Here is a 10,000-nt window from a genome sequence, read left to right as displayed (position 1 = left end):
TACACACACAAATATACACATACAAACGTCCATATTGTTGTATCAGTGGAATCCGGCAAAACAGGGGCTGAGTTTGATGTTTTCCTCCTTAAAATTCAGTTTTATATCACTTATGGAAACCAATTTAAATGCATCGGCCCACAATCCTCCTCTTAAAACAAGGACACCTGGGTCATTGCAGAACTTTACTGAACCGTATCCTGTTTGGATGTTGAGTTGTGTAAAAAGAGAAACTCTTCAGTACCTGGATCTTCCCGCTGGCTCTTCTCTGTGTCAATTAAGGCATCAGCCAGGTCGTACTGGTTGATCTCAGCGGTCTCAGCTGGAGGGCAGGGCAGCACCGAGGCAGGACTTTCTGACAGCTAACAAGACAGAATATTATAGGAGGACATTAACCAATTATACGGCATCTTCATACCACTTTTCAACTCTTATTACACTAACAATTTTACTTATTATACATTTGTACACTTCATTAGTATTCTCTTTTTACTACCTCTACTTCTGTAAACAACGCCTATTGTATGTCTGTCTGTTGATCTCTCCTCTGTTGCTCTTGGGTTTCTATATTTTTTTCCAGGTTAAAGTTCTTTTCACTGTGGATAAAAAAAGCAAACCAAAGATCTAAGGGTATAACAAACAGACTGTAAAGCCCTTTGAGAAAATCTCTCTCGGTATAAACAAAATAAACTAGTCTGAGGCCATTATTCAGTTCTTATCAATTCACACATTTTAATTCTCCAGTGAATACGTTGGTCTTACTGGTAATTTCTGGCCAGCGATTTCAGTGGGTGAGGTGTGTCGCGGTGGGGGGTGCAGGTCGCCCTGAGAGACCAGGTACTGCAGCAGGTTAACCAGGGTGGCGCAGGAATCTGCACAGGTATGAAGGTGAACCACATTGTTGGAGCAACGGAGCTCAAAGAGAGGCTGAGACTGGAGAGCAAAGAGAGGAAAACAGAGGAGGCACATTTAAATAAAGAACCAATAAAGGTGGTGACAGAGAGAGGGAGGAGCTAAAACTAAATAAATAGGAACACACCTGAATGCTATAAAAACAAAGACAAGATGAGACAATGGAAATGCAAATACAAAACACTGTTGCATTGTTACATAACAGACTTTGAACTGAACTTTCTCACATTTGAACACCGTGCTACCGATTGGTTGAAAGGGCAGCTGCGTCATTGTTGTCAGACAACATGTTTACTGTCGCCCGTTTGTTTTTGGTTCCATGTCCAACTGAGAAGTAATCCCAGTCTTTTTGTCTGAAGCTGTGATTACAGTGAAAGTTCATTATGGTAAAACTAATATTTAGAAACAGCCTGTGCTTGTTTGTGGTTTCAGAGGAAAACTTAACTAAAATGATAATGTTTTGTTCACGTTCACGTTCTCTCTGGCAGGGTTGGTCTGTGTGCTTCATGTAAACAGATGGCGAGCACTCACCAGCTTGCCCGTATCGCTGCCTTTCCATGTGGTGATGGCGAGCTCCAGCAGGTCAATGTCCAGAACACACACATAGTCTGTGTGACACAAAGACACACGGTGGCTTTTATTAGAGTGCAGCTCATTTTAACATTCAATCTTTTCTCTAACGTTACTAATACTAACTACCGTATTATCCCAAAAATAAGACGTCACTGATTGTTAGGTGACCTCCTTTTCAAACTACTGTTTTGGGGAAAAAAATGTTCTGATGTTGACTTTCAGCTTCACAGCATCTCTGTTATCAATCACACTAGTCCTTTTTAGACAGTTCCCCTACTCCAGGGGTAAGGTAACAAACATCCGGACACTCGTTTTCACTCATTTGGAATTTCTTTAAACATGTTACATGAACAGACTTAAACTGCTCTACGTGGTTGCTGAATAACTCTAACGGACACAGTGTAAACAGACATGAATAAACTAGCTAGCCTAGCGACATTAGGGCTACAAACAAACAAATGCAACAGCCTCACTCTCTGTAGAGAAACCAGTTACTTTTCTTTAACTGTAACATGTAAACATCACGTGTCTTACCTTTCCTCAAGTCCACGGTGTCGGTCTCACATTTGTCAGAGAGGTAGAGAGCCGAGTCATCCAAGATGAATCTGACCGCAACAAAACAAAAACACAACTTAGACAAAGATCTTACACGGTGAGTCACCAGCTCACATACTGTGATACATTACATTTGAGAAGTATTTGCAGTGTTGATTATTGTTTCAACGTCTAATATTAAGATTTGGAGTATTGTTGTATTTAATGGGCAATCTTCACGTTCGGTTAGTGGTGAACTGTACCTGAGGTGGAAGGTGGCGGTGTCTACGATGATATTACTAGACAGAGAGAAGGACTCTGCTGTGAACACCGCGCGTAGTGGCAGATACAGAGGCCTGGCAAACAGAAAACAGAAGATGAGGGTGGAAAAAAAAGGAGAAACGTATAATACAAATGTAAATTTCCCAGTTTTTTTTGTAGCTGTAGTATATACCTGTAGTCCACAGCACAGGTAGCGAGGTGTGTGTGGAGGACAGTGATGACGGCAGGTGCTGTGTATCCCAGAATGGGATCATCAATCACATCCAGGAAGTCAACCAGCTGTAACACACAAACCATTTTATATTCATCCACCTGAATTGATTTCCATGTGAAACAAGGTTTTTATTTTTCTGCACAACCCAAATGGTTTAACTGGGAGGAAGTCTAGGGAGAGATTTTTCCTTTCATGAACTTTTAAACAACAACACGAGGAAGCGAGAAGACACTGTTGCGTAATCTGTAAGAAGACGTGTTTCTTTTTGCTTCCTTGTACTTCTGCTCACCTGCTCATGCCAGCTGTGATTAGTCTGCGTCACGTAATGTCGCATGGTGGCACCTTGAAGTCGAAGGGCAACTAGGAACTCCTACAGTGAGAGACAGAAACAAACATTGTTTAATGTCAAACTAGCACCAGCAGCAGAATCAGGCGTTTGAGGAGGACGTACCTTCACACTCCTCTGTGGGTCCAGTGTGATTTTAATGGCTGTGGACAACATCTGTAGATCCACCTCCTTGCCGCTCACACTGCTCACACCCACCTCTGTAGGGTAGATGGTAGGGTCCAAGTGCTTTGGGGGAGTGAAGTTGGGCATCTCCAACCGCTGTGGGATGGGGGTGTCTTTCACTACCGCTGTAGTGGTGAAGTCGGAAGAAACGATGACCCAGAACAAACATTAACATTGTCTACTGAGCGTTAAGTCTACTTCAACATAATGCTGAAAGGAAAATATGAATTATGTACCTCGATGGTAGAGCTCCACTCGTCTGCTCTCTATACACAGGAAATTGAGATTGGGGTCGTTCTGGTGCTGTGCCACACTGAATATCTTTCCCCCTTCCAGGTCGAGCACAATTTCCCCATGACTCTGGTCCTCCTGAATCAATGAGATGAAACATCAACGGTTAAGAAACACAAACATTCCTGGATAAAAATAGATACAATCTTAAAAATGCGAATGGATCAAGCCAGAGCTGTTTTTAAGTCTTTTGAACTAAGTCAAATCTCGGGTCTTAGAGATGCGACGGCCACATGGCTCACCTTCTTGTCTGTTCTGGCTTGGAGGCGGCCTTTGCCGATAATCACAGTGAGGGAGAGGAGGCTGAGGTTGTGGTTGGGGCGGGGAGCTGACTGCTGTGTCTTTCCAGATGATTCACTGGCCAAGTAGAAGTGAGGCTCGTCCTCTTCTGAATCAGAGTCTATGGCAGAGAGAAGACAGAGGAAAACATACGTGATCTGTTGTTGCTATTATAAATACTAGATCTACATGTTGTTTTTCCACTAATGCAGTCGAACTCACCTAGTCTAAAGGCTGATTTGCAGAGCTGGAACTCGTCGTGGTGATGGCGGCTGTGGTCGGGGATGTGGGCTGAGCGGGGAGGAGGCTCCCACATCAACAGATCATTATTGATCCTTTGGGACAAAGCGGTGGGTGGGGAACATTATTTTTACTTCAGATGCAGGATTTAAGACCAAGATTTAAGACCAATATATAGACCAAAGCTGTAAGAGGAAGATATTTCTTGACCACGTCTTGGAGTGAACTCGCTGTACAATAAAAAAAAAACCTTCAACTGAAGAGAATTCAAAACATCTTCCAACATTTGGGGGATACCTGGATAATGTTATCTTGGAAAGGAGCCTTCACACCTGTGCTTCTGTTGACGTACCTGTTGTAGAAGCTCTGGAAGGCTTGTTTGCTGGGAAGGAGGATGTAGGCCAGCGGCAGGTTGATGTCCACCGCACACTGACACTGAGCGACACACTGCCCCTGAAACTGACGCATCTCCTCTGGGTCGGCTGGAATCACCATCTACAACGATAACGGAGGAGAGATGAGGAGGGATGAGTTCGCTCTGGAAACTTGATAAGATGGATGATGAATTATATGTTTTCTTCTGTGTGTCAGCGCACCTCCTCAGTCTCAAACATGGTGCGGTTGGAGGAGAACGGTGAGCTGGTTTTGTCGTTGAGTTCACAGTGACTTTCAAAGAAAGCGGCCCCCAGGTCCCTGATGAGACCTGCATCCAGACCTGCAGCCGGGCCCTGAGTCTCACCTCCACGCACACACACTGATAGCCTGCTCACAGAAACAGAAACAAAAGGAAAAATGGCTTGTGGTAGAGCACATTATAACAATATCTTTTGTCTCATTTTATGAGCAAGAACGACTACATTTAGATTTCCCTTTGAGAGCTTCGGTACCGTAAACCGCTAATTTCTAGCAGATTGTGAATTATAGATCTAATTATTCTCATAATCACCACTACTAACCTCGGCAGAGAGTCGCGGTTCTTCTTTACTCTGATACAGGGGAAAGAGCCACCCTCCCAGCCCTCATATGACCCTGGTGACACACAACACATCAGTTCTCTGTCTGCATTTCACATTTCAAAAGGACTGCTTCATGTAGATATACATATATACATTTTTTAACAGATTTTTTAACAATGAATTGTGTTCTACAGGACTACATTCTACATGTGCAATAGTCTCTCTATAACTCTCTATATGAGGTAAATAGAAATTAAATAATGGCACTATATTAACAAAAACTAGGAGCTTTTTCTAAAAATCAGATGCTAATTCAAAGGGATAGTTCAGAAGTGAGGTTGTATGAGGTGCTTGTCCAATTTACAGTTTGTATCCACTGCTTTACCTCGCCCTCAGACAGTCCTTTCAGACAAGGTACTGAAGCCGTAATCTGTGCTCTCCTCAAAGCCCAGCCTAAAAAAGGCTCACGGCAAGCTAAAGAGGCGAACATGTTCTAAATATAGCGTTCACTTAATCTGATATTGATTTCTTTAGGTGAGCCTTTCTTTTAGGTAGCTAAAATATGTTTTACTGCTGTCCACAGCAGTACATTGCTTTGCTCCCATGTCAGTTCTTCTGTCTGTTTCTCCAAACTGGGGGCGAGCCGACAGCCTTCTACTGTAGGAAATACACCGACTACGGATAAGTACATCATACAACCCCACAAACATCCTAACTATCGTTACTACGGATAAGTACATCATACAACCCCACAAACATCCTAACTATCATTTTAAGTCACTGGAAAGCACTAATGATACAGAGCGGATTACCCTGGTAAACACATTGACAACACCTTGGATTGTCCATGTTGAGCAAAGAGCATTGGTCAGTATACTGTTTGTCTATTTATGTCTGTTCTTCCCATGAATATTCAGTCAAACAAACAAACAGCTACTGTTTAGGGTTGCGTGTGTTCCCACCATGCAGGTCGGTGAAGGAGGCCTCCAGCAGCTGGGTGAGACAAGGAGCCCACGGCTGTCCTGGAGCAGTCTGCTCGCTCTGGAGGTCCGGGGCCTCCTGGTGCTTCAGCTCCAGCTGACTCAGCTCGAGCACCAGGGTCTCCTGCCGCACCGCCCTCTGGGTCGGAGGTCGGCGCTGAGGGAGGGGCCGCAGGTCAGGTATGGGGAAGCGAAGCCTGAGGATGGCGTGGGGAGAGAGGAGGGTGAAGGAGGAGTACAGCTCGCTGCTCTGGGTCTGAGGAGAGATGGATTTTAAGAGCTGATTCAGTCACACAGTTGCAGCCAGTAGTCAGTTGTATTTGTCACTGTTGAAGCTCTACAAGCTGCTTAAGGGCAATCTGAAGACTCTTGAGAAAGTTCTTATTCATTTTAAATTTTGATGCATCTCTTCTAAACACGGTGTTTTCTGGCATGTGTTTCAATTAATTTACGGACTATTGCATTTGCTAGCAGATCTACTATGTTTAGGGATTTTTCTTTGTGTAATAAGGTCTTTATGATGAACACATGTATGTGGGGTTCCACCTGCATGAGTCCAGGTCCAGCAGTCTGTGTGGGACAGTGGCTGAAGGCTTTGCTCAGGTTCCCCAGGCGACTGAGGATGTCCAGGTCCAGCTCAGCGCTCAGCTCTGCCAGCTCCACCCGCACTACGCTGTCCCGCCGCACCACCCGCTGTTTACCCTGCCAACACAGACACGCACACACACAAACACATGTGTTAAAGGATAGACTAATGCATCCGTTCATTTCATACTAGAGTGATAATTATTTTGATGACATTTTTGTAGAACTAAAACAAAAAAAGTCGCTATTGATGCATAAGAGATAAAACATTTAATACTGGCAAATAATGCAAAATATAGGTTTTGGAAAGTTAAGTCCAAAAAGCAATACAATTAAAAACAAATATTTATTTTAAATAAGAAAGGTTTTTCACTTTAACAGGCACATATCAAGTCAGAGTGTGTGTGAGTATGTGTGTGTGTGTATATAAGTGCGTACTTTCCGCAGGTGTTTTTCGGTGAGGCTGTAGTGTAGTTGGGCACATGGTCTGGCTGCAGCTCCAACTGTGAACAGACCAGCTTTCTGGAACTGAAGCAACTGGAAAGAGAAACATAAAGAGACACAATCATCCATATCAGCGTGGAAAGAGAACAACAAACACAAACTACTTTTAGATCACAGGTACAAAGTTTAGTCAAAAGTAACTTCAGTCTGAAAAGTCGTCTCACATGTCACAATTCCCGGTGATTTTTTTTAAGTTCTCTCCAACGTGACAATTATCACGACTCTATGCTGGCAGTCATAAACATATATGCCGTTGGTTGTACTACAAAAGAAAGACCAAGAACAGCTGTGACATACTCAGATGTTAGACCTTGTAATGACCGTATGTGACCACTTACTGTTGCTACTGTTTGATATTGTTCAAAATTGAAAATACAATGACGAAGGTGTAATGGAGTTTTACGTCTTAAAAGTGTGCACACAGCCACAGGGTCAGCTTCAGAGATTCACAGACCGACAAAGGGGTTTTTCTACCTCACTGTACTGAGGCTTTCCGTCATCCCAGAGGCACTCCAACAGTTCCAGTCTGCTGAAGGAAAGGTCAGAGGTCACGGCCCGACTGTGGTGCCTTCCGCTGCGCATCTCACAAGCAACCTGCACTGCTGCTCCGGTCACTCTGTGAGAGAATGGACGACAGGGCAAACGAGAATTAGAAAAAAACGTTTGTAATACAGCGGGCTGCTAGTTACATGCTACAATTCCATCAGACATGTATGCAACACGCCCAAAATAAGTACCTTCCAATCCGTAATTGTTGTAAAAGGAAATTATGTGTGAAGCTATGTCCACCCAACTTATGACTCACCAAAGACTAAATATGCGTCTGTGTTTTTCTACCTGAGGTTGGAGTGTGTGCAGGCCTTGGCAAAACCGCCTCTCAGATGGTGAAAGTCTCGCTCACTAAACATGCTGTCCTTGAAGAAGGCCAGCTCCCGGAAGAACACCTGAGCCAATGAGGAGGCTCCATCAGGCTTAAAGGGCGGGTCCTCCTGCAGGAGGGTTAGGGTGAACCCGCCAAGACTCAGACGCAACAAAGCATCAGGCTTCAGCTGCTCTGCCTGGCCACTGTGTGAACGTCCTGCAAGGAAGAGGATGACAGTTCAGGTTTCCTTGCTTTTCAAAGACACATTTCTTTGGGAAAATTCTGGCAAGAAGGTCAAACTCTTGTGTAAAATGGTAAGAAAGTGATTTTACCTCTGGTCCGGCCGCTTGCCTGGGGTAGACTCGACAGACTGCCTGCTACAGGATACCTCCTGGGACAGTTCACCATGCCCTGGCAGGGAAAAATAAAGTGGATATCTGACTACCTGTGATTTAATGCGTACATTTACAACTTCCAGCTCTGTGTTTGTTGTTGTTTTCTGTAAATAGGGAAAGAGAGAGCTCACATAATTCAAATATATCTTGTGGTAATATTCTGCCATTTGTATTTTAGAAAAAAACTAGTTTAACATTAAAACATCAATATTATTTTTAGTAATACTAAAGGAAACCTATATTGATAATTTAGGAATTTAAGCTTATTTATCTAATCAAGGAAAAAAGAAAAGGAAATCATCTTCCATTTTCTGATGGTTTTCAGCCTTGTTGATCTCCTTACGGCCATCTGCTAAATACCTAAACTGTCAACACACATACATACCACACAAACACACACACACACATAGGCTGTACCTGTGCAGACAAAGATGCAGGCTGTGTGAAGCTGGCCAGACTGTGTGTGGACGACTCCATATCACTGTCTGACAACTCGCTGCCGGAGCGCACAGACGTCGCGCTACTGGTCATTCCAACAGGACCCATCGAGAAAAACATGTCTGCAGGTGATAATAAAAATAAGAATACATTTTATGTGTAAAGCGCTTTTCTTGACCCAAAGTGTAGCGCGCGCGCGCACACACACACACACACACACACACACACACACACACACACACACACACACACACACAAAAAGGTAAATACTGCAATGTACACAAACGTCAGGGAACATTGCTGCAAGGAAAGGAGTGGCAGTATTTTCCAGATGAGCCCTCTTCTTATTTAACATGTTAGGTTCACACCACCGCATGTTCTCATTGAACCAACAGCCCAAAACAACATGGTTACAAACTACATGGTTTTAGGAGCAAGCCTGCTGAGGTTGTGATCAGACAGACCGTTTGTAACTGGACCTTAGCTGACCTGAGATACCTCCATTCGCCAGGCCGGAGATGAAGGGCTCCAGGTCGGCCTCGGTTTCCCACTCCCGGTCTCTGGGACTGGAGCCCAGCTGTTTACTGAGGTCCTCCTCAATCATACGCAGGTCGTCTGAGTCCAACGGACGACTGAGTGCTCCGCCACACTTAGTCTCGTCCTCTGGGGAGAGAGGAAAGAGAAACAGATTCATGAATGTGTTTGTGAGAGAGAAAGAGATCGAGGTGGAGTGTGACCGAACATTTATGAGGCATTAACGGAGGTCTGTGACCAACGCAGGCGTATTGTCTGGGTGCACCTGTTCTTGCCTGTGAGGGGTTTTACATTATGTATTGCTAAAGCCTGTAGGCGCCCGATTACCTCGTGGTTACTAGACACAGAAGAAGTAATGAATTTTGTAGTGGATGAATAAATGTAAGTATCATTTATACATTTTACTCATCCTAAAGATGGAGAAACAAGTATTTGCTATACTCTGTATGGACAGAAAATTACTCTGAATGCTGAAGTGGATTTGATTATAATTTATTCATGTTCTCATAACAGGCCTCGCTAGAACCCGACTATGACTTTATCTTGTTTCAGTCCAGAAGCCATTAAAGCATCACATTGTGACCACACACGTAGCATTCAATGGCAAGAGTCAGGTGTAACCAGGTGATTGGTGCATGTTTATCACAATGGCTGTGTTTTACTGTACCCGTGTCTATGCAGAGGGCCGCCAGCAGGTCTGTCAGATGGATTATTTGATCTGGAGACAGCAGCATGTGGACACAGCCCACCTTCCCATCCAACTCCAACTGACAAACAGAGAAAAACAGACAGGATATAGATGTCAATATGACAGTTGCATTTCCTAATCCTTCAGGATGTTACAGTATGCACACACGAGCGCACACACACACACACACACACACACACACACACACACACACACACACAC

The 10,000-nt window shown here is 44.0% G+C and overlaps 1 protein-coding gene across 1 annotated transcript in view; it reads right to left on the bottom strand.

Annotated features, from left to right (window-relative positions):
• Window positions 1-10,000, bottom strand: part of LOC116377438 (autophagy-related protein 2 homolog A-like) — a gene marked incomplete at its 3' end in the record, with an annotated part of 11,324 nt that overhangs the window by 945 nt on the left and 379 nt on the right. The window contains exons 2-24 of the mRNA XM_031839080.1: window positions 9,758-9,857; window positions 9,046-9,219; window positions 8,536-8,678; window positions 8,056-8,134; window positions 7,699-7,939; window positions 7,336-7,477; window positions 6,796-6,894; window positions 6,319-6,474; window positions 5,755-6,028; window positions 4,793-4,865; window positions 4,433-4,598; window positions 4,189-4,331; window positions 3,819-3,931; window positions 3,560-3,717; window positions 3,263-3,395; window positions 2,967-3,151; window positions 2,805-2,885; window positions 2,474-2,580; window positions 2,283-2,375; window positions 2,020-2,090; window positions 1,444-1,520; window positions 763-933; window positions 245-362 (exon numbers count right to left, since the gene is read on the bottom strand). Coding sequence (XP_031694940.1) covers window positions 245-362; window positions 763-933; window positions 1,444-1,520; window positions 2,020-2,090; window positions 2,283-2,375; window positions 2,474-2,580; window positions 2,805-2,885; window positions 2,967-3,151; window positions 3,263-3,395; window positions 3,560-3,717; window positions 3,819-3,931; window positions 4,189-4,331; window positions 4,433-4,598; window positions 4,793-4,865; window positions 5,755-6,028; window positions 6,319-6,474; window positions 6,796-6,894; window positions 7,336-7,477; window positions 7,699-7,939; window positions 8,056-8,134; window positions 8,536-8,678; window positions 9,046-9,219; window positions 9,758-9,857 — 3,097 coding nt within the window. The remainder of the gene's footprint in view (window positions 1-244; window positions 363-762; window positions 934-1,443; window positions 1,521-2,019; window positions 2,091-2,282; window positions 2,376-2,473; window positions 2,581-2,804; window positions 2,886-2,966; window positions 3,152-3,262; window positions 3,396-3,559; window positions 3,718-3,818; window positions 3,932-4,188; window positions 4,332-4,432; window positions 4,599-4,792; window positions 4,866-5,754; window positions 6,029-6,318; window positions 6,475-6,795; window positions 6,895-7,335; window positions 7,478-7,698; window positions 7,940-8,055; window positions 8,135-8,535; window positions 8,679-9,045; window positions 9,220-9,757; window positions 9,858-10,000) is intronic.

This window comes from Anarrhichthys ocellatus, unplaced genomic scaffold, assembly GCF_004355925.1.
Source record: "Anarrhichthys ocellatus isolate YVR2014 unplaced genomic scaffold, GSC_Weel_1.0 scaffold1252, whole genome shotgun sequence".
NCBI lineage: Eukaryota > Metazoa > Chordata > Actinopteri > Perciformes > Anarhichadidae > Anarrhichthys > Anarrhichthys ocellatus.
This window is presented reverse-complemented; position numbering and strand designations above follow the sequence as displayed.